Consider the following 24,622-nt stretch of genomic DNA (forward strand, 5'->3'; position numbering starts at 1 on the left):
TGCTCCAGAACCATGATTTCTACCAAGCTCTTCACCATGATGATAATGGACTAAACTTCTAAAACCGTAAGCAAGCCCCTACTTAAATACTTCCCAGGAGTTGCTTTGGTTATGGTTATGGTTTGGTTATGGTTATGCTTTTGGTTATGGCGTTGTTATATATATATATATATATATATATATATATATATATATATATATATGAAAAGCCGTCTTTTACTCCCACTAGATCTGGCACCACAGTGCCCCAAGATATCTAGTAGATATCTTGCCAGAAACACACATCCCAATTCCGTGGCAGTCTAGTGTCTCTGCCACCACACACTCTCCCAAACTCAAGTCACCACAAGAAAGAACACACAACACAATAACCTCTGACCCAATTGATAAGATATAATTGCCCACCTAAACATACAAGGCCCTATACACACCCATCCCTTAAGAATATTCATAACAACCTGTAAATACACAGAGTGGAATCTTAACCTCAGCCTCCATGTTCTCTCCACGGCTTCTCTCCCAGGCTCTTCCCGTCTCCTGTCTCCTCCTCTTTCCTCAAACTTTTCTCCCGCCCATCCTTCCTTCTCATCCAATGACAGGCCTCCTTCTATCCTGTACCTGCCTCACCTGTATGACATCTTCCTACAATGGCGTCTCTTCACAGAATGAGAACAGTGACTAAGACACCCTTCCACCCCTAATCAAAGTTCACCTTTCTTCTTTCTTCTTAGGTCTTTCCTTTCTGTTACGTGGCAGCTAGCTCTTTCAACACCTCAGCCCATGTGAGTTTCTTACTTGTATGATGTCACTGGCTCATCTCAGCTAGCCATTCTGGAGATAGGGATGGGCTCTGAAAACTGCTTAGGAAGATTTTATGGACAATATTCTGTGGTGACACAGTATTCCTTTCTCTGCATTCAGGTAGTAGCAGCCCCCAGATCACCCTGTGTAAGATCATAGGTGATCTTCATGCCTGACAGAATTATTCAGGTTTAAACATTGTAACTGAAGAAGCAGGGAAGGTTCCTATCTATGTTTGGAAATATTTTATTTCCTGTTTTATTTTGGGGAGACACAACTGTATTTTCTCCATGAGTCAGATCTTTCTCTCCTTCTATACACCGTTCCCCACCAGGATTTCTAGTTGCCTTTACTCTTCCCTTAAATCTCTTTTTCCCCATTCCATTCCACTGTTCGAGATCTCATGTAGGTCATGTTTCGTTGGTCTGTGTTGGGGACTTCATTACAGGATTATTTTAATCCTACCCAAAGAATATAAAGCATGCTGAAGCCTGTCATTTGTCAAAAGGAGGTCTGAGTCTGAAAGTGGGAATAATATGTAGTATGATATGGGTGGTATTTTGGCTGTTTTCCGAAGTAACTGAACACCCCTCCTCACCCCAACCACCACCACCTTTATTCCAACAAAGTATCCATTTGTCATGAATTTCTCTTCCAAAGTTATCCAGAGTGATGGGAGCTTGTTTTGTGTGTAGCCTGGGAAGAAAGACATATTTATGCCCCCGCCAGCAGGGACTCAGTTATTTGTGGGGGTCGGGGGACCCATACCTGCGGGAGAAAGAGCGAGAAGGGGGTTCCTGGGAGGAGCTTCCTGTTTCTCAAGATTGTTCTCTAAGATTTTAATCTAACTTTATGGTCAGCTAGTTCCTGGGAGAGAGTTGCCGAACCAGCTGATGTAATTACCCATTCTATGGTCCTAGGAGACGCTTCCTGGAACATACAATTCCAGGGCCTAACCAGTTTTTTTCTTCTACTATGAACTTTTGTCTAGGGGTGGTGAGGCAACCTTAAAACTTCTACCTTTCATTCCCCACTTCTTCTAGTGGCTAGTTCTAAATTAAAACATGATACTGTTGGCATAACATCAAAATCTGAACAGCACTTACTCTTTCTCTAATGAAGGTAACTAGCTTATTTAACACACATGGACTTATAATCAGAAACAGAAGCAAAATTAAGAAGGGTCCCATAAGGGAAGATATCAGAGTAGTCATCCAAGGAGATCTACTAAACCAGCTCTCAAACCATCCCTGATGGTCTCTGTCTCTCTGTCTTTTGTCTAACCTCTTTTTAAGTTTACTCATGGAGTCTTTAATTACTCCTGAATGGTCTACATAGAAGCAACATTCTTCTTTTAGTGTAGCACACAGACCTCCTTTTTTAAGGAATATCAGGTCTAATCTACTATTCTTAAGGACTACCTCTGAGAGGGAAGTTAGGGATTCTTGGAGGTCAGCTAAAAAGTCTTTTTTACTCTTTCTATATCTAAGTCAATGGCAGTTCTGAATTCTCTATAAGCCTTGTGTTGCAGGGCAACAGCAGATGTCCTTGTAGCTGCCCTTGCAGCACCTAGACTCAGCCTTAAGATAGCCCTAAGTTATTCTCAAGTCTCTTTTGTGTCTTACTAAGTCTTTAGCATCAGGATTCCAATCTGGACACTATCTGAACCTATACACCAAGGTCATGACTGTCTTTTAGAACTTCTAAACTTATACAGGTTGTGATCCCTGAGGCACAGTCCCAAGAAGTCTCAGGAGTACTAACATATACAATGTTACATCATTTGCAATAGAAATCAAGCCTATCCCCACACCTATCCCGATGGAAGCCAGGACAAACATGAAATTCTTGTTTCTAAAGCACACTCCTCAAGTGAACATTATAGATTTCCTGTCACAGCTACTAACAAGCATCTCAAGTGGGATGGTGAGAAAATGAGAAGAGAGTCCATAAAATAGAGGTCGGCTGAAAAGGACAAAAGCATTCAGTCACACAGAAAGACATTCCAAAGATTAACAGTAAAAAAAAAAAAAAAAAAAAAAAAAAAAAAAAAAAAAAAAAGTGTGCACAAACCAAAAAAACAATTGGCTGCAAGATTGCCACAAAACCGAACTGATTCAGGTGGGAGCTTCCATGAGCTCACCAGAGACAAATGAAGGGGAGTGGATTTCACATCACTCCTCCTTCCCAACCAGAATCTTCCTATTGTCAAAGTCACAAGTAACACAAAACAAATACCTAAGACACACAGACAAAGACCACTCTGGAAATACAGACGGCTGGGAGGGTGGGTCTTTTCTCCAATGCAGGAGAATCACTGAATCCTCACCGGCACCCAGACGGGAATCTCCCTCACCACCTGGGAGGTCTCCCAGGGCAGTGCAATCGGTGAGCCCCTGGCATGTCTACCGCTCACACTCCAGTCTCTCCTGAGACACGAGCCTCCCTCTCAGCCTGAGATGGGAGCGACTGCAAAACCAGAACTCCAGAACTCACAAGCAAATACAGGCCCAGAGTAGCAAATACAGACCCAGAGTTTAGCCGGCACAAAACACAAAGACACAAAGATACAGACGCTATCTCCTGAATCGGAACAGCCTTGGATCCTTTTTCTTACAATAAGTCATTTAAACACTTTCCAACCTTGTGCCAACTATAGGAGCTAATTTCTGGTCCTTCAATAATAAACCAAGGACAAGTTTCTGACACAAAGACAAAAAATTTAATGAGATCCTTTGTCTTAACTCTTACTCCCCTTTCCCTGAGAGAAGCCTTAAGGTCTTTGATAAAGACCGCTTCCTTAGACAATTGTTTTGCCCATTCTCAATTATATCTGCGTCGGTTTCTGGACAAATACCCAGGGTCCTCAACTTCTTTTTCTGCCCAGTGAGGGTCTGTACCTCGAGCCTCACGTTGGGCGCCACTTGCTCCTGCCAGCAGGGACTCATGGGGGTTGAGGGGGACCCATACTTGCGGGAGAACGGGCGAGAAAGAGGAGCAATACCAAGCAGTGTCCTTGTCAAGGTCTGTTTTTTGAGAGGAGTGTACAACATTTAAAGCTCTGAAGCAGGAATTAAAGCGGGGGTGTGTACTGGGAAGTGCCCAAGGACATAAAGTGAATCTCTAAACCACAAGATATTCTCCTTAGACAATGAAGCACCAGTCTTCCAGGGACATGTTCTTTCTTTGAAAAGGTCAAGCCCTTCTCAGGAATCTGCTCAGGGCAGGGCTCTAGCTTTGCCCAGTCGGCAGTCCGGTCCCAGTCCCCAACATATTTATACTTTAAAGCTATACATCATGCAGAACTATTTCTATTTGCCTCTAATTCCTTCCCTCCAAAAAAGGAAACAAACAAAACTCAGCCAGCCATTCCCCCCGCAAAAATACCTCCACTTAATGGTACATTCTGTATGTTTAACTCCAGCCCCAAGTAAAGGAAGAGAGGTTTCCCAGTGTTCGTAGGGGTATCATAGATAGTGCAGACAGTTGTATGTAGAATAGTTAAAAGATACTGAGTTTAAAAAACAAAATTCTGAGTTGCCTGGCATTCAAGAATGCCACGTGCATCCCAACTTTAGGAAGATATTCTTTTTTTTTTTTTCTTTTTTTCAGAGCTGGGGACCGAACCCAGGGCCTTGCGCTTGCTAGGCAAGCGCTCTACCACTGAGCTAAATCCCCAACCCCTAGGAAGATATTCTTGAGCTGGGAGGATGGCTCAAAATGTAAAAGCACTGCTCTGCAAGTATAAGTTCAAATCCCCACTGCCCATGTAAAAAGCTGGATGTGGATGTGTGTGTGTGTGTGTGTGTGTGTGTGTGTGTGTGTGTGTGTGTGTGTGTGTCTGTCTGTCTGTCTGTCTGTCTGTCTGAAGTCTAGCTTTGAAAGGCAGAGAGGTAGACCCTGGGAGTATGGCCAGCCAGCTTAGCCAAAACAGGGGGCTATGGGTTCAGTGAAAGACCCTGTCTCAAGGCAATAAGAATGAGAGCAATAAAGAAAACACCTGAAGTCCTGCTCTGGCCTCTACATGTGTGAACACACACCCCAACAAATAAAGATATGCTTTCTGTGCACCCAACTCTAAACTCCAAGTCAAGGTCTGAGGATTTATAAAGTTGCATGGAGCTAAGGTTTCTGTTGGTAGATTAGTGTATGTAATAGGTAACACTACCATGAGAGTCAAGAACAAGAATTAGCCAAACAATATTTACTGTCACAGAGGAAGGGTGTCTTATCTTAGTCAGTGTTCTATTGCTATGAAGAGACATTGTGTCCATGGCAGATGTTATAAAAGAAAAGCATTTATTGGGGCTGTCTTACCATTTCATAGGTTTAATCCATTATCATCATGACAGGGAACACAATGTCATGTAAGCAGACATGGTGCTAGAGGAGTACCTCAGTGTTTTATATCCAATTCACAGGCAGCAGGAAGAGAAAGACACTGGGCCTGGCTTGGGCTTTTACCACACACACATCCTCCCAGTGACACACTTCCTCCAACAAGGCCACATCTAATCCCTTTCAAGTAGTTTCTCTCCTCCATAATCAAGCATTCAAATATAGGAGTCTATAGGAACAATTCTTATTCAAACTGCCGCAAGAGATACAAGATACATGCTGTTAGGTGCTAGAAAATGGAACAAAAAAGTATGAGGCCCAAAGACAAGATACCCATCCAAACAAATCATCACAATTTATTAAAGAGATTCAAGAATATAAATGTCCATGCACAAGAAATCCATGGTGCTAAAAGTAGAAACTGAATACGTGTGTGTGTGTGTGTGTGTGTGTGTGTGTGTGTGTGTGTGTGTGTACATACTCAGGAGGAACCCAGCCCAGAGTTACCTATCTTTCCCCCTCCTCAGATGACAACACTATACTTTGTAGCAGGCAAAGGTTGTATCTAATAGCAGCTTGTATCTAAAGTTTATATACAAGCCTGTCTGTAACTGCTTACTGCTGCCTAATGGGAACAAATAGGATTTCCACTGCTGTTGGCAGAGTTCTGCTGTAAAATTTATTGAAGATGAATGATTCTGCCCATTGTGATGTAAATAGATGCATTTATGAATTCAGATGTCACAGGCAATCGAGTGTGGTGGTTAAACATTGTCTTTTGTGGAATGCTGTACCCAGTACTTAGTGGGCTGTGTAATCTTGGATACTCATCTATAAATTGAAGATAAATGGTCACATTAATAACCTCATAGGTTGGGATGAGAACTAGGTATTAACATTTTAAGTAAACATCCACAAGAGCACTTGGTACAGAGTAAGCGCTCTTATTTTAAAATTATCCTGGCTTTTAACCAATTCTCTGGGCAAAAATAACTTGGAGTCTCATAGGTGCTGGAGGAATCCTGTAAGGTGCGTATCAAGATAAAGTTTATTAAGAAAAATGAGGGTGGGGCTGGGGAGATAGTTCAGCCATGAAGAGCATTCGTTGTTCTTGCCAGAGGACCAGGGTTCAGCTCCCATTCACCTACACGGTGGTTCGCAATCACATGTAACTCTAGCTTCAGGGTATCTGATGCCCTCTTTGACCTCCTCAGGCACCAGACACGGTGTGCATGCATGCATTCAGACAAAACACTCAAACAAAATAACACCAAAAAATGTAAAAAAAAAAAAAGTTTTAATACTGGAAAGTGAGCCCATCCATGAATTTATGACACATTTATTGTATTTGGGGCTGACTTTCGTTCAGTTAGAGTATTAACTAAGGACAGTTTTTTTTTTCCACATTAGAGTGTGACCTGGACTCTGGCATAGCTGGGTATAAACTAGTAAACATTGACTACAGTCTGTCTTCTTCTCTCTTTCCCTCCCTCCATCCCTCGAGTGTACTCTGTGTAGCTTTGGCTTTCCTGGAACTCACTCTGTAGACCAAGCTGACCTCGAACTCAGAGATCCACCTCCCAAGTGTTTGCGATTAAAGGTGTGCACTCCTTTTATATAAATAATCTTATTTGACCTAGTTGTGGCATTTTAAATTAAGAGAGGGTAGAATGGGAAGAACCCGCAGAAGCTTTTAATACAAGAAAACTTCAGAACACCAAGTATTAGGTATATCATCAAAAACAACTTTTGAACTTGTATCACTCTGGAGGAAAATATGGGAGTATGGCTTACATATGGGAGTACGACTTAATGAATTTCTTCGTCAGGTAACTTTAGACCCGCTATGATACGAGCACGAGCTGGGCAATTTATGTTACTTGGGCTTGTCAATCAAAAAATTTGGATAAAACTAGTCTTGCAAAATTCCTCTTCTTAGGAAGAGCTGACACCTCAGCTCCACGCCCGAACCTTGGGGGCGGAGCTACCAGGGCAACACCTGGCCTAGGGGGTCAAGTTAGAGTTAGGGTTGTGCAAGTCTGTATGGTGGGCAAGCGCGGGACTCTGGTTACAGAAGCCGCCGAGTACTGACAAGGACAGCCGAGCGTTGCCGAGGCGCCTAGACTTGCCGAGGGCTGCCGAGGACAGCTAAGCGTTGCCAAGAGCAGCCAAGCGCTGCCAAGGTGCCGAGCATTGCATAGGTCTGGCAAGGACTGCCGAGCGGCGCCGAGCGCTGCCGAAGACTGACAAGACAGCGGAGGGCCGCCGAGCGCCGCCGAGCCTTACAAAGGGCCGACTAGGATAGACCGTAGCACGCCCGTGCCATGGGTCCGGTGGTGGAGCGGCCGGCCGAGCGGTGCACGAGCAGCGCCGCGGAGCTGGAGCTGCTGAAGCAGCGCGCGGCCGAGCGCATCGACGAGGCGGCCGAGCGCCTGGGCGCGCTGAGCCGCGCCATCTGGAGCGCTCCCGAGCTGGCCTACGAAGAGCACCGCGCGCACGGCGAGCTCACGCGCTTCTTCGAGCGCGAGCCGCCGGCCGCCTCGTGGGCCGTGCAGCCGCACTTCGGGCTCCCCACCGCCTTCCGAGCCGAGTGGGCGCCTCCGGAGGCCGCGGCGGGGCCCCGCGCGCTGCTGCTAGCTTTCCTGTGCGAGTACGACGCGCTGCCAGCCCTGGGCCACGCCTGCGGCCACAACCTCATCGCGGAGGTCGGAACGGCTGCGGCGCTCGGCCTGCGGGCTGCGCTGGAGAGCATCGCTGCGCCGCCGCCGGTCAAGGTAAGCCACGCCCGGCCAGCGCGGGGTGTGCTGGATCCAACCCGGAGTGCCAGAGAGTACCACACCAGTTATTTTTGGTGGCTACAGTTTGCTAACTAGGTTGCGTGATCTCTGGAGGAAATAAATGTTGTAGACTCACAACAACAACAACAACAGCAGCAGCAGCAAAACCAAAAGATTTTGATTTGAGTAATTGGTGTTTCGTAGAGTAAATTTCAGTGTTTAGAACTACCAGACTGCCAACCCTCTAAAAGAGCAGAACTAACAGAGAAGCGAACAAAACATTTACTCCGTAGATGGGTTCATGCTCAAGTGTACATTTTTATTTCATAGTAAGCAGGCGTCTTGATTCTTTAAGCAGGAGAATGTCGTGCTTGTCCGTCCTAGGCAGGTCTGATCTTGGGTTTCAGATGGTATATTTAATTCTGTGAGCCAAGAACCAACCATCTGTCACTCAGCCCGGTTCACCCCGCAGGGGCAGTAATCCTCTACAGCAGTTCATCTCCCGTGGCCGGTTCCCTTTCACTCCTGTCTCTTTTATGCCTCTGGGTTTTTGTTTTGGTTGGGGGAGGAGGGCGTGAGACAGACTGGACAGACTTAGGGCTAAGTTCTCAGCATTTGACAATGGGCCCAGTAGATTCGGAGTAAGGGGCAACTGCTCAATACGCAGGAGCGGTAGTGCATGCCAGGCGGAGCTCTGTGAGTTTGAGGTCAGCCTAGACTACATGAGCTCCAGGACAGTCAGCGTTACATAGAGAGACCCTGTCTTACCCTCCCCCCAAAAGCAGCTCAATTTAAGATACTTTATAAACTTAAAAAAACAGATAAAGCCAGACTTTGAGAAGTATACCAATTTCTAATTTCAAGGGGTTGTTCTCAGCAACGTTCCTCTCTTACCAGAAAATGGAATACGAGTGGATCCCCTTCGCAAGCAAAGCCTTTTTTTTAAAAAAAAAACCTCGTCTTGTATCATTGTATTTTTATACATGACTTTAACAATACATTCATTTTATACAAATGATTTGTCTTCGCTTTCTTAAAAATTGTTTGAAGAAGTTAAGCTGAAGTATCAAAGTAAAACGTTTATTCTGTCAAGTTCTCTTTTATTTGATTAGGTGTTTGGTGACCATTCCATCTTCCTGGTTGAACTGGTGGAATCGAATTAGCGAGTTTGTGTAATAGTTGGCAATTTCTAACCATGGCACTGAGATTGTTAAATGCTCATCGATGAAAGATTAGTAAGATTAATAAAGATTGAAGTGGTTTCTCAGTGAGGAATCAGAGTTCCAACCGGAAGCCCAGGAGAGCCATCTAAGAGAACTGTAGCTCTGAAGGCTGGCTCTGTAAGCCAGGAAGCCTACAGCCTGCCCGAAATGATACAGACTACTGACTACCTCACAGGTTTCTTGTGAGGGCGACAGGCCACTTGCAAGGTCCTTACCAGTAAAGCTTATGACTAATTATATCTGTTATACACATACGCTAACAGGCTTAGCCACAAAGAAACTTTAACAGATAAGTCCTCGCAAATGTTGAAGTACATAGAATTCTACTCTTTTAGGTCTTTATTATAACTTAATTTAAGTTGAATATAAAATTGGGGAAATTTTCCTATAGCATTTCTGGCATGTATTCACACCAGATTACTGTAACAATACAAATTAAAATTTGTGGTTCTGCACCATGTGTTTTAATTCATGGTATAAATGTCCGACTATAACTTCTCTTCAGGGGTTAAGGACTTAAACACCTACTCCACGTGCACACACACTAAATAAAACCCATGTAACGTTTTCCGGCAAGGAATTTCTTTGCTAACGTCTGCATTTCCTTGTAGGTAATTGTCCTGGGAACCCCTGCGGAAGAAGAAGGTGGTGGCAAAATTGATCTAATCAAAGCAGGTGCTTTTGAAAACCTTGATGTTGTTTTTATGGCTCACCCGTCTCAAGAGAATGCCGCCTACCTACCGGATGTGGCCGAGCATGAGTGAGTAATCACACTGAAGATAATCTCTTAGTGGGCAACAGACTGAAGAATACTCAGACCTAAGGCGAAAGCATTTGTCATGCAAGCCTAGAGACCTGAGTTCAATCCCCAGAACCCATATCAAAATGGAGAGAACAAAGTTGTCCGTTGATCTCCATAGGTGTCCCATTGCAGGCACACACACACACACACACACACACACACACACACACACACACACACACACACACACACCCGCCGCCACATGCAGATGTAGTTTTAAAAAAGAAAGAAAAAGTAAGTCAGACCCCAAACCTCTGCATTCATACATTTAAAGTGTAAAATGAACTGGACACAGGCTACTGGGCTACTCTCCTATCATCTAAGCTAAGGCAGGAGGAGTGTGAGGCCAGTGTGGGCTGCACACGAGACCCTGGGACTGGATGACACTGATGGGAGGTTTGCTGCGCATCCTTGCCTCTGATCGTGAGTTGTTATTATGGTCATAAGTGAACTATTAAAGGAGTAGCAAACACTTGTGTCCTCTCCTGAACTTAGTGTGGCTCCTGGAAAACAGCTGTCCTTTGGGAAGGAATTGATTGTCTTTACCAGGGACAGCTTTGTTAAGATTTGAGAAGAAAGCACTTCCTCATGCTGTTTTTAACTTGGTTCTGTGGAACTGGAGGAGGGGTCTCTTTTGCATCTAGAGGGATGCACCTTTGAACTGGCGTGTGAATTTTTAACCACAAAGGACAGTGAGAGTAGAGACAGCTGTGGTATGCTGGGCTGTGTCAGCTAATTCTGTGGTAGCTGGGACTCTGGGGTGTGATAATAGAACTATCCGTGCAGTGTAGCTGTGCTAGGGATTTCACTTCTCTGAGCCTCACCGGACCTTGTTTTCAGAGCTTCCTTCTTTCCTTCCTTCCTTCCTTCCTTCCTTCCTTCCTTCCTTCCTTCCTTCCTTCCTTCTTCCCATCCATCCATCCATCCATCCATCCATCCATCCATTTATTTATTTGCTTTTCCAGACAGGGTTTCTCTGTGTAGCCTTGGCTGTCCTGGAACTCACTCTGTAGACCAGGCTGGCCTCGAACTCACAAAGTCCTGCCTATCTTTGTCTCTAGAGTACTGGGATTAAAGTACTGGGATAGCACTGCCCAGTGGTATCTTTGTTCTTACCAACTGGGAACTGTTACTGTGAGAGTAGGAACAATTCTCTTTGTTTGGGGGCGGGGGCAGATAATAATATGATCTCTGTACTTCTGGAAAATATTAGAAGTTACCAATCTTGGCCAGTACTTGTGGCTGGAAGAGGCCCGCAAGCTGTAGGCAGTTTTCCCAGACTACTAGGATTATATTTAGGCCTTGATCTCATGTTTGTCTTGATCTTAAAGTCAACCCAATTGGTTCCACATATCCCAGCCCCTTGGTTAAGGTCTGGTATATAGCACAGGCTTGCCTGGAACTCACTATGTAGTCGGGGTTGTCCTTGAACTCCCTGCCTCTGCTACTATAGCACTGTGATTGCAGGTGTCTCTGTGTGTGTGTGTGTGTGTGTGTGTGTCTGTCTGTCTGTCTGTCTGTCTGTCTGTCCATGTCTTGTTTGTGTGGTGTTGGGGAATGAATGAGCCTAAGCCTTTACACATGCTAGATAAGCACTCTGCCATCTGAACTGTGTCCAACCCAGCTTGGTTGGTTTGTGTTTGTTGATTCAAACAGTCTCATATAGCCCAGGCTAGCCTCAGATTTGCTATGTAGTTGAACATGATCTTGAACTTCTGATCCTCTTGCTTTCCCAGTCTGGATTTCAGGTCTACACCATTATGCCTAGTTGTATACGGAGTTAGGGATTGAGGCCAGGGCTGCGTATCTGCCAGGCAAGCATTCTACCAGCGGAACTCTGGTGGTATCTATACTACACACACACACACACACACACACACACACACACACACACACACTTTACTCTCTTTACTATATAGCTTTGGCCAGCCTGGAACTCAATATGCAGTCTAGGCTGGCCTTGAATTTGTAAAGTTCTACCTGCCCCTGCCTCCTAAGTACTGGGATTAAAGGCATTTATTCATCGTTAGCATGTAGGTATGTGGTGAGGGGGCATGTATGTCTTGGTACACTCGTTGCAGTCAGAGGACACTGGTGGAGTTGGTTCTTCCTGTACTGTTAAGTGGGTTCCAGGATCAAACTCAGGTTCCAGGGTGTCAGACTTGCTTGGCAAATGCTTTTCGTGCAGAGCTACCTTACCAGTGCTCCCCCCACTTAACAGTTTGTCTTAAAAATAATTATATATCAGTTAAACAAACTGCTATTTTATCAAAAACAAACCTTTGAAGTTAAAATACTACTATGGATATAAAAGATACATTAATATTTCTTTTTCTTATTTACTGTTCTTTATGGTTTTAAACTTTGTGTTTAATATAGTCTAATAAATTGTCAACCTCTTTAATTTTTTTATTGTGTGTGTGTGTGTGTGTGTGTATGTGTGTGTGTGCGTGCGCGCGCACAAGTGTGTTCCATAGGACAAAAATGATAGCCAGAAAACATCTTATAGGGGTCAATGTCTCCTTCCACCTTATGAGTCCCAGGAATCAAACTGAGGTTTTTATGCTTAGAGCCAAGTATCTACCTGCTGAGCCATCTCACCAGCCCTTCATAACCATTTATATAGTAGAATAATTCATAAAGTTTAGAAATATTACTGATAATAACCTTTTTGTAACATAAAGAAAATTTTGGTCAGAAATAACTGACAGTGTTAGGATACCTTATAAAGATGTGAGTGATCCTTGGATTTTCAAATGTTGTCCTAATGTATTTTAATCATTTTCTCTTTCCTTGACCTTCCTTCTCATCATTTTTCCCTGGACGTAGGGTCTCACTGTATAACCCTGACCAGCCTGGAATTTCCTGTAGTTAGCCTTGAACTCAGAGATCTGCTTGCCTCTGCTTGCTGAGCACAGGGATTAAAGGAGTGAGCCACCACTCCCACCTGACCTTTCGAAGACAGGGTTACCTGAATCCTTGCAGCTTTTGATACAGAACTGTCTCACACAACACTGTATAAAGAATGTGGCCGTGTTTGTGCTTGAGCTCAGTTGTTAGGCAGTCTGCTTAATCTGTGCATGGATTTTTCTTTTCGTTTGTTTTTTCTGTCTCTCTAGAAATGGAATGCAGAGCCTTCCACTCGGTAAGCAGACACTCCCAGGAAGCTGCGTTCTCCCTCCCACATTCCTATGCTTTTACTACAGATGCTTTTCTATTCATTTATCAGTGGAAACTGCTTCACCTTTGAGCACTTGTATATGAAACTGAGCATGAGTGTGTGATTGTGTTGAAGTGTCTCTGCTTTCCTCTCTTTGGCTCTCTTTGCAGAAGTAGATTAAGTTGGATTAACTTTTTTTTAAAAAATCACCACTAATATCATTTCGTTTTTTTAAAGATTTATTTCACTTATTTTATGTATATGAGTACACTGTAGCTGTCTTCAGACACACTAGAAGAGGGAATTGGATCCCATGACAGATGGTTGTGAGCCACCATGTGGTTGCTGGGAATTGAACTCAGAACCTCTGGAAGAGCAATCAGTGAGTGCTCTTAACCCCTGAGCCATCTCTCCAGCCCCTACAGATGCTTTTCAAATACATATTCCAATATGGGGGCTAGCAGATGGCTCTGTAGGTAAGAACTGGCACTACGCCGCCAGAGAACTTGTTTGGTTCCTAGCACACATGTCCAGCAGCTCACAACATCCTGTAACTGCAGCTTCAGGGTTCTGAGGCTCCCTTCTGGCCTCTTCAGCAGAGCATTCGTGTGTACAAACACCCTCTCTCTCTCTCTTACACACACACACACACACACACACACACACACACACACACACACTGTATTCACAAGTACATACTCAGCACATAAACACACACACAACTAATTAGATTTTCTGATCTTACTGATACTGGAGGAAGTAATTCCCAGTGACTTCTTTTGTTTTATTTCCTAGCGTGACTGTGAAATACTACGGAAAAGCATCTCACGCTGCTGCTTACCCTTGGGAGGGGGTGAACGCCTTGGACGCCGCCGTTCTTGCCTATAACAACCTCTCTGCGTTAAGACAGCAGATGAAACCAACCTGGAGAGTTCATGGTATGCACCCCAAATATTTGCTTGTTGTAGCTCAGTGCAGTTAAGTTATTTAACGCTACATTTTTAAAAATCGGGGGTTGGAAGCTAGGCGGTGGTGGCTCAAGTCTTTAATCCCAGCAGAGGCAGGCGGATCTCTGAGTTCAAGGCCAGCCTGGTCTACAGAGTTCCAGGATAGCCAGAGCTACCCAGAGAAACCCTGTCTTGAAAAACAAAACAAACAAAGCAAAACACACATGTGCACAAACACACATGCGCGCACACACACACACACACACACACACACACACACACACACACACACACATGCAGCCATGCATGCACCCACACACGCAGCTGGGGATGTTGTTCAGTTAGTACAATGCTCACCTCGAATGCACTGCGTGCTGGGTTTGATTCCCAGCACTGCCTAAAGCCTCACATATCACACACCTGTAATCCCAGTACTTGGAGTCAGAAGTCCGTGATCATCCTCAGCCACGTGCAAATGTGAGGGCAACCTGGGATAAATGAGATTCTTTCTCACAAAAAATTAAGTGTCGGTTACTAGTTTTACTCAGGGGCTGTAGACTCTTAAAATTCTCCGTATAGAAATAAAGTAGCACGGTCTTTTCTAAAGGGCACACATTTCCTCCTCCCCTGTCCGGGATTGTATGCATGAGCCATGACACTAATTTACAATATCCTTTCCTTCCCCCACACCCTCCCTCCTTTCTTCCCTTCTTTCTTCCTTTCCTTCCTTCTTCGGTTTATTTCTGTACAATCTAGGAAATCGTGCTTTAATCACTACTTAATTCTAAAGAACACTCAATTTTGCTGTATGCTGATATCAGTTTGTAGTTGTACTTTTGCAAGTTTCTTGTCTTAATTACCTTTTCTGGTTGGAGTAGCCGGTGGTTTGAGGTGGGTCCTCACTATGGGGTCCAGGCCGCCCTCAAATTCATGCAGTCTTTTGTGTCAGTCTTCTCAGCTGAGGGTGCAGGGTGCAGGCCTGGCCTATCTTTCCACTTGCTAATTAGATGATTGGGAATTCAGTTTTCTTTCTTCCTCCTTCCCCTCCTCCTTCCTCCTCCAGATGAGGTCTTTTGCTCTTTTCTTGCTCTCTTGCTTCTTGCTCTTGCCCTCTTGTCCTCTTCCCCTTTGTCCCTTTTCCCCATTCCCCTCCCCTCTCCCCTCCACGTGCTCATGGCCAGCCTTTACTCCTCTTCTCTTCTACTCTTCTCCTCTCATTTAACCTCCCACGTGGAACAAAAAAAAAAAAAAAAAAAAAAAAAATTAAGTCTTTTACACCCTCTGTAGCCAGGATTGTGTAGCCAAGGATAGCCTTGAACTCATGATCTTCCTGTCTTCTCTTAAGTGCTGAGATTATAGATTATACAAGTGGCTGGGATTAGATTCTCCGTGTCTCTTTTAGTTATTAATAGCAACAGATAAACCGTTATTTTGTCTGGTCCCAAACAATTGTGTGTTCTGACAGTTTACAGCACTTTGGGGTCTTTGTTCTGCTTTTGTTTCTAGACATGACTGTAGCCAAGGGTCTGAGAAGCAATCGTAGCAGTCTCTAATTGGTGTGAAAGTTATTTCTGCACTGCTAAGGATCACCTAATATATTCATAGGGTTTTTCAAATGTGATGGTGGTTACAGGACCTCATGCTTGTGTCAAATGTTTTTTTTTAAATTGCACAGCTGCAATACAGCCTACAGAGATGAATTTCCTCCAGAAAGTTTAAGGTGCTGTTTGTTTCTTGTGGTTACATAATTCTGTATTTCTTTATAATCGAGATTATAGTATTTCCTTCCCTACCCCTTTTCTTCTCCTTTTCTTTCCAGTTCTGGGAATTAAGCCCAGAATCTTACACATGCTAGGCAAGTGTTCTGTTGTTGAACTTTATCCTCCACACAAGCTGTAATTCCTTACATTAAATAGCTTCCTTAGAATAAGGTACACAGAGACAACTTCCCCTTATTAGCTGGGAAATAGGCCCTCTCTGTGCTAGTGTTGTACAGCATGCCAAGATCTTCGTTTATCAGTGAAGCTAAGAAGGAATTATTTTCCCTTTTATACTAGTCTTTAAACAAATCATCAAATTTATCATCAGTCAATTTGGTTCTTCTTGTAGGTATAATTAAAAACGGCGGGGTCAAACCCAACATCATCCCCTCTTACTCTGAATTACTCTATTACTTCCGTGCGCCCTCAATGAAAGAGCTCCACGTTCTGACCAAAAAGGCGGAAGATTCCTTCAGAGCCGCGGCTTTGGCTACAGGCTGCACAGTAAGAGCTTTTCGGATCCATTATGACTTTAGTTATGTGTGGGCTGTGTGTGCCGCTGCGTTAAAGACGACCTTGGCTCTTTATCCCTTTGGTGATTTTTAGTTTGTGCTGGTGGTGGTGCTGGGAGCCTGTCTGGGCCTTGCCCTCACTGGTGATGTCTTGAAACTGCAGAAGGAGTTGGCTAAATATTTGATGTGAGATCCTTGAATGAGTGTTGGATGTGACAGCCTTTAATTCTTACGTATTTTCTCAGGGTCTGCAGTAGAGGAACATAGCTACATAGAGTTCAGATACCATAGGGTCCGTTTGGGGAGACAAGGTCTTAGATGTTGCTTTTAGAGAGCCGAGATCTGTGTCTCTTGGCCATTAGAAACATAGTATCTCTGAGGCTCTGTTTCTCACTGGAAAAATAGGGACAATCTTGCCATTCCTCCAGGTTTCTTGTGAGGGACAGATGAAGTAACATCTGTGAAGAGATCCCAGCCCAGCCTTCCCTTCGTTCTGTCCTTGGTGTAGCAGTTGCTCACACGGTAGTATGTCTTATCCTCATGGTGTGCATCTTCTGTGTAGAACGGACAGTGTTGGATGGAGCAGAGCAGTTAAGACAGCTTCCTGGTGGGGCCTGTAGCTTATCTTGGCCAACACAAGACCCTGGGTTCAGTTCCCAGTCAGTGGGATGGGAGGAGAGGGTTTCCTGAAATCATGCAGACCGGAGTGAGCCTTGAAGGACAGTCATACTTCCACATACATGAACAATAGAGAGATCCCAGAGGCAGGGAATGTGGTCGGAAAGACAAGAATGCGCAAATGCTCATCTTGTGTGGTGAATAGATAAACAGGTGAACAAGGCGTGAGTAAGAGAAGGACATGTCCTCTTAGGCCACTAGCAAAGAGATTAAGTGCACAACTATAGTTTCCACACCGAGGGAACTAAACACATATTTCCTTATAACTATAAATAATCTAAATATTTATAAGTTAGACACATGAACTATCATTAGCTAGTGTCTCAGCGTATTCACGAAGTGAGGGCGTAGAAACTGGAGAGATGACTCAGTCAGAAGAGCTGGGGACCTGAGTTTGACCTCCGCAGCCCACTTTAAAAAGAGAGGTGAGGTGCAGTGCACTTGTAACCCCAGCTCTGGGGAGCCAGACACAGGCTGGCTTCCGTACCTCACCAACCAGCCAGCCTAGCTTACTTGGCGAGCATCCGGCCAAAGGAAGGGCTGGCCCTATCAAAACCCGACAAGGATGGGCTCCTGAGGACTGTCACCTGAGCTTGTTTTCTTATCTTCCACATGCACACATGTGTGCACGAACACATGTGGAGTTCATTGTCAGATCTAAAGCTATATCTAAGTAGCCTTTCATTAATTTATATTCCAGCTGATTTATGAAATGTTTGCCATTATACCTACCTTAGATGTTGTCAAAAAAACAGAAGAAGTCTGATCTCTGCTGTTTGGTGCTTAGCGTTTGCTCACTGCAAACAAAGACTGTTAAGTGCACTTACACAGTCGCGTAGAGGCTGCTTCTGTGTCTTCGTGTAACATCGGTAAGCAAGGCCATTGTAAGTCTGCCTTACTGGGATGTCCGTATTCTCTGAGGATCCCTTTGAAACAAGGCTGAGAGGTGTCCGGCAGTTCTGGGTTAAGCATGTTGACTTTTGTTGATGTTTTGGTTTTTTTCTCTTGGAGACTGAAGTCTAGAGCAGGATCCATCACAGTGGCATCAGAATTACTTGGAGGTTTAGGTTCTGACAATGAAGTTTCTGGGCCCTCCCTATAGCGTTCTTAGGTGACTGACGTTGGTACTTGCTGGCCAGGATGGAATTGAGGAACTCTAATTTCATGATGCACTCTTTTCTTTTTTAAAGGTAAGAGGTTTGCGAGAGTTTATGTCTGGAATGGAAAATCCTAAAACCATTTCCCGTTGGAAACTATCGCTGTTCTGGACTTAGTGGATTTGAACTTTTAATCTCAAGCTTTGTTTCGTAATTTTTTTTAATTAGGTAGAAATTAAAAGCGAAGCCCACGATTATTACAACGTTATTCCCAACAAGACACTGTGCAGCGCGTATATGGAAAATGGGAAGAAGCTGGGAGTAGAGTTCATTTCAGAAGATGCAGTGCTGAACGGCCCTTCAGGTAACTAAGCCGCCATACATTGAGCCGTTTTGGAAAGAAAACTGAGGCAAGGAGAGCTGTGGCTGTGTCTTTCAAGCAGGGGCTTGGTGTAGCTCAGACTGGCCTCAAAAATCTACACATAGCCGACATTGACCTTGAGCTTGACCCTCCTGCCTCTGCTCCCCAAATGCAGGAATTATAAATCCATGCCACCAGCTGGGGTTTATTAGATCCTGGGGATTGAACCCAGGCTTCCTGCTTGTTGAGTAAGCACTGCCAACCCTTAGGATTTTTATGTATGCATGCACACTGTCTACTTGCCCACACTGTCTGCTTGCCCACACTGTCTGCTTGTCCACACTGTCTGCTTGCCCACACTGTCTGCTTGTCCACACTGTCTGCTTGCCCACACTGTCTACCTGCCCACACTGTCTGCTTGTCCACACTGTCTGCTTGCCCACACTGTCTGCTTGTCCACACTGTCTGCTTGCCCACACTGTCTGCTTGCCCACACTGTCTGCTTGCCCACACTGTCTGCTTGTCCACACTGTCTGCTTGCCCACACTGTCTGCTTGCCCACACTGTCTGCTTGCCCATACTGTCTGCTTGCCCAGTACCCTTGGAAGCCAGCCCAGGGCATTGTATTCTCTGGAATCTGAGTTTATAGGCAGTTAAGAGCTGCCATCTGGGTGTTGAGAACCAAACCTGGGAGCTCTGCAAAAGCAGCAAATGCTCTCATCAGCCAGGCTAATGTCTATCTCCCTAATGGTATTTTTAATGATATTCCTTCACACTTAGGTTATTGAAAAGAAGCTACTGAACTCTTCAGTGAGTGTTTTTAAAAATGGTCAGTCTGCTGGAGTGTTCTAAATATTTCTAGAGTTTAAATTTAATTGTATTTTTTTCTCGTGATGCTGGGATCAACTCCATAGCCTTATGTATACTTAGCAAGTGCTTTACCACTAAGCTGTGTCTCCAGCCTTTACTTCTAATCTTTAAGTAAGCTACTAAAATGGGAAACGGGATTTTAACTCATCTCATTTTATCACAGCAGGTAGTTTATTAAGTATTGGGTGACCTAGTGCATTTTCAGACTCTGAGGAGTAGCCCATCTTTCAGTTTAGCTATATTTGGGATTTATTTATTTACCCAGACCAGGTCTTCCTGTATGTTGTCTAGGCTGGCCTTTGCCTTGTGGTCCTCCAGCTCAAGGCTCTCAATTTTTGGGAGTACAGGTATGTGCCACCACATCCAGCTTACTAGAGTTAATGTGTGTGTGAATGTGTGTATGTATGTGCACCATATATGGGCAGGAGCCCAGGAGGGCTCATGAGATCCCTTGGAGCTGGAGATAATTATGATAAATATGGAATAAAATCCCAGGTCTTCTGCAAGAGCAGTCAGCACTCTCAGGCACTTAGTCATCACTCCGTCCCCTATCTTTAAAATTTTAATTCATTATTATGTGTATGTGAGTACATGATGTATGTGTATGTGCATGTATGTATGCATGCTTGTGTATGTGCGCGCCATGCATGCCTTTAATCCCAGCACTAGGAAAGCAGAGGTAGGCGGATCTTTGTGAGTGTAAGGACAGCTAGGGCTACTACATAGTGAGACCCTGTCTCAGAACAAAAGGAAGGGGGGAGGAGCAGGAAGAGAAAGAGGAAGAAGGAGAAGGAGAATGAAAAGAAGAAGATGGTTAGCTTTAAATGAAAACAGAAAATGGATGCAAACAGAAAAGAATTTTATGAGAAAACTGAAGTAGATGAAAAAGAGAAAAATAAGTAAATGCAGCAAGGTTCAGGAAAGAGGGTAAGAGTTCAGAGACCCCTCCCCAGGAAGCTGCTCAGAGACCCCTCCCTAGGACGTGGCCAGCACAGGGACTGAGGAGGAAGGCTGGAGGGTTAATGGAAAATCCAGTGCTGGCTTCTGCAGCCCATAAACTAAAACTGCAGTGAACAAATTTGTGTGGTCCCTGCAGATTGTGAAACTTTCCGTGGATCTAATTAAAGCTGAGTAAAATCAGTGGAATATATACATACCTCTCCTTCCGTGTTCACACCCACTCGCAGACACACACCCAAAACATATATTCTGAGACAGGCTCTCAGGAAAGGCAGGCTACTCTTGAACTTGTCGTGTACTTGAGGGTGACCTTGAACCGGTCATTCCTCCACTCCTGAGTGTTGGGATCACAGGCACAGAGCACCATGTTTGGTTTGAGGATCAGACCCTGGGCTTCTTGTGTGCTCTTGGCAAGCTCTCTTCCAAGGTATATGCCCACATCGTCGGGGACTACATTAATGTAGGATTCTGGTTTGCATGGGTTGTAGTTTTGTCATCACTGGGACCTGTAGGATAAGGAATAGATTGCCCCTCTGATAGCCTCCAGATAAAAGAACAAATAGGTAATGTCACCAAGTCTGTCGTCACAACCTAGCAGAAACTGGCTCCAGAAGCTGAGGCGGTCAGCTGGAGTCTGTGCTTTAGCTTTCTCCCTGGGCTTCTATGGCCGAGCGTCCAGGTGCTCTTCCCCACCGGACTGTTTGCATCATGGATAAACAATAGCACCGTCTCTTGGAAATGGCCGACCTTGTAGCTGTGCTCAAGCGAACAGTCCTCTGCCTGCACTCGGCTACTCTATTGTCACAGTTAGGGGAGTCAGACATCCTCAGACAAGGACACTTGGAGAACACTTTAGACGAACACACTTGGGTCTGAAATGGGGTGGGGTCGGGGGAACCATGCTTCCAGAGCCAGCTTCTCAGTGAGCTCAATCAACACGAGACAATTTCCCAAAATACTGTACACCATCGAGTGCTTAGTGTATATTACTGGAAACAGTGTATTTTACAGTGCCCCAAATCCTAACCTTTGTCACATAACTTGTAGCTATGAGACATTTAATGTCTGCAGGACTTGGTTTCTTCCCAAGTAAAATGAGAACCCTTCAGATGTAGATGAGAAACCTGAATGTACACAAGTATAATCCCAGGACTCAGGAAGTTGAGACAGGAGGATCACAAGTTCAAGACTATCCTGTGCTACATATCAAGACCCTTTCTTAACAAACAAAAGGACAAAATGTAAAATCTTTAAATGAGAACGTATATGAAGTTCTTAGAGTTTTAAACAAAGTAGTTCCTGCTGCCATTGGCTGCTGTATTGATTTTCTTCCCTCACATTTACCCTTGTGTGCGTTAACTGCCAGGCACACGGCTTAACCTATCAGGGTTCAGTAAGTAGCCATTGAATTAGCACAACACTTTGCTACTATTAGGATTTAGTCAACAGATGTTAGCTTCTGTCTTGTGACAAGCTGGACATGTGGCAATTTAAAATGCTATTTCTTGACTGATGTATTGTTGGTAAGAGACACTAGCCAAATAACCCAACAGGAAGTAAGCTGACACTGAAAAGTGGCATGTTACTACTGTGCTTACCATGAGCGCCTCTGCTACAGAAACTACCTTCCTTGGTTTGTTTGCTCAGGGAGCAGCAGACGGCAGGGAACAGCAAGGCTGGGGATGTGGCTTGGTTGGCAGCTCAGCCCCCAGGTTCTACCTCCAGCGTTCCATAACCCAAGTATAATGGCAGCCGGTGTAGTTCCAGTGCTTGGAAGACAGAGGCAGAAGGCTCAGAGGTTCAAGGTTATCACATACTGAGTTTGAGGCGATCCAGGGCCACATAATACCTTGTCTAAAAAAAAGAAAGGAAGCAAGAGAAATTGAAAAACAAAAGAAAGAACGGTATGTGCTGACGTCCCATTGGGGTATACATGCTGACGTCCCGTCGTCCGGCAGAGCATGGCGGAGGTCCAGAGCAGTTGGTGTAGGGGATTAGTGGAGCTGTCGGCAGGAGATCAGGTTAGAGAGGTGAGTGGACGAAGCATGATTCTGAGCTCTCTGCGAGGTGGTGTGAATAGGTGGCCTGTAGCAGAACACGATGAATGAATCTGATTCTCGCTGCGCTGAGCCTGCTTAAGACGTCGAGGAAGAGCTATCAGGTGGGCAATAGGATTTACAAGCAAGAGGGCTGGAGGAGAACTGCGAATGCATTCCGAGTGGCTAATCTGAAACAATAAGTAGAGAAATATCTGAGGATCTGCTGTGAGAAGAGGGAGGACTGGCATCAAATCTCAAGGAACCAGTCTCTCACAGTCTGTGGCCCTGGGACAGAGAGGAGGAGCATCAGGGTTTCCAGTGAGGCGCTAGTGTGGCTGGCTTTGTGGCTGGAGATTCGTTCCTTTGTTAGAGCAGCTTGGCCACTGCAGAGGTGGGAGTGGCCACTGCAGAGGTGGGAGTAGGCATAAGCAGAGGTGGGCGTGGTCACTGCAGAGGTGGGAGTGGCCACTGCAGAGGTGGGAGTAGGCATAAGCCGAGCAGCAGACAGCTCTCCTGGGAAGCGAAGCTGGCCCTGGGAACCATGACAGAGCTCAGGACTCTAGTTACAACTTTACCATTCAGAATGTTTAAGCAAACACCCCTTTCTTCCTTTTTGTGTTTCAAGGCTCCACTGATTTTGGAAATGTCAGTTTTGTGGTTCCCGGGATTCATCCATACTTTTACATCGGGACTGAGGCCTTGAACCACACGGAAGAGTACACAGAAGCCGCAGGTGAGCAGGCGGTGTGTGTATGCAGGGTCCTCTTCCTCCTCTGCTAAGTGCAGCTCTTCAGCCCCGCTCTTCCATAAAATCAGAAAATACTGTATTGTGCTGTGCTCAGAGGGTGGAGAGGCAGTCTAGATACTGAGAGGTAACCCGAGGGATTAATAAACGCACTTTACTATGTAGGGAGGCATTTTGATTTGTTTTCTTTTCCTTTTAGGATCACAGGCAGCTCAGTGGTACACTTTGCGCACAGCCAAGGCGCTGGCGATGACTGCACTGGACGTCATCTTTAAGCCTGAGTTACTGGAAGGAATCAGAAAGGAGTTTAAATCGAAACTTCAAGAAGAGCAGCTTTTAAATACACCAGCATAGAAGGAAGACTTCGGACCGCTCAGGAAACATTGTTTTGTTTGTTTGGTTTTTACCTCCATTGTTTTTCAGTGAAACAGAGCAGTCTTTGTGAGGACAGGAAATAGCGAAGACACTGTGTCACCTCTAGATTTAATGGAGTCTCTGATGCTTCAGGCACTGGTGTGCGATACCATCTGTTAAGCCAGATGATACCTGATCTGTAACATTTGGAAATGTTTTGTAAATGTATCTGTTGTATAGTGTTACAAGTCCCAAAGGTCCCAGAACTTAACACTCATGAACTCTGTGGTTCAGAGTAGCGAATGTCTTCTCAGGAGTAAACTTGGGGGGAATTTATTAAGTCTAACTGTATCTGGGTCTAAAGAAAAACTTATAATAAAAATACACTTTCAGACACTCCTAGAATCTCCACTACAAAGACTTAGCTTTTAACACTTAGAGAGGAGAGGAGAAGGAGGAGTGGGAGGGGAGGGGGAGGAAGAGGGGGAAAGGAGGGAGAGGGGGTGATGCTCTTTATTTACACGCAATTACTCCGAGAAGTGGCATAGGGGCAGGACAGTTTTTCCAGCGGGGTAGGGTGTCTTGTGTTGTTACAGGAGTAGGCAGGGTAGTACAGGCTAGGTGTGCCCTGATCTCCAGTGTCCTGCACGGTTCCCACTACCCAGCAGCCCCTCAGAAGAGTCCCAAAGCTGGCCCAGGAGTAATATGAACCTGTGGCCTTGGAAAGGAGGCTCTGTACTCGACTGTGACTCAGTTAAACTTCCTGAGGTTTCTCTGGACTTTCTCTTTTGCCTTCTCTCCTCACTCTCTGGTTTGTGTCGCCACAGCATTTGTAGAACCACAGAAGACAGTTGCTTTTTTCTAGCCGGAAACCTGAAACGTCAGTGGTTGTCAGTAGAATCACTGTCAACAGTAACTCTGGTGAGGAGATGGGGAGGGAGTCAGTTAAAGCCAACGACGTTTCCTGATTCTTACTTTAGCATGAATTTGGTTTTGGTGGGGCTGACCAGTCTTCCTTTCTGCCTCCCTCCTGCGGCTCTCCTCTAGCTGCAGTCCTGCAGCTGCTGCCTCTCAAATGCTGGGACGATAGCCATGAGCACGGCATACCCGCCCTTTAGTGTGAACTTGTTGCACATGATTAAAGTGTGAAAAAGCTGGCGAAACCAACTCTTAAGCAGTTGGGGTGGCGTTCTAGAAT

At 45.0% G+C, this 24,622-nt stretch overlaps 1 protein-coding gene across 1 annotated transcript; it reads left to right on the top strand.

The window, feature by feature from the left end:
• Positions 1 to 7,154: 7,154 nt before the first annotated feature.
• Positions 7,155 to 23,815, top strand: Pm20d2 (peptidase M20 domain containing 2). Its single transcript, XM_032904766.1, has 7 exons — positions 7,155 to 7,913; positions 9,751 to 9,899; positions 13,897 to 14,039; positions 16,158 to 16,312; positions 18,324 to 18,459; positions 22,951 to 23,058; positions 23,270 to 23,815. Exons 1-7 carry the CDS (start codon positions 7,464 to 7,466, stop codon positions 23,422 to 23,424), a joined length of 1,296 nt encoding a protein of 431 aa, XP_032760657.1. The 5' UTR covers positions 7,155 to 7,463; the 3' UTR covers positions 23,425 to 23,815.
• Positions 23,816 to 24,622: the final 807 nt, after the last annotated feature.

Source organism: Rattus rattus, chromosome 1 (genome assembly GCF_011064425.1).
Source record: "Rattus rattus isolate New Zealand chromosome 1, Rrattus_CSIRO_v1, whole genome shotgun sequence".
NCBI lineage: Eukaryota > Metazoa > Chordata > Mammalia > Rodentia > Muridae > Rattus > Rattus rattus.

Excerpts from the sequence above, each read along its gene's own strand:
- Pm20d2 (XM_032904766.1), top strand. The coding sequence starts at position 7,464 with ATGGGTCCGGTGGTGGAGCGGCCGGCCGAGCGGTGCACGAGCAGCGCC. Across the intron at positions 14,040-16,157 it reads ACCAACCTGGAGAGTTCATG|GTATAATTAAAAACGGCGGG; the intron begins GTATGCACCCCA and ends TTCTTCTTGTAG. Across the intron at positions 16,313-18,323 it reads CTTTGGCTACAGGCTGCACA|GTAGAAATTAAAAGCGAAGC; the intron begins GTAAGAGCTTTT and ends TTTTTTAATTAG.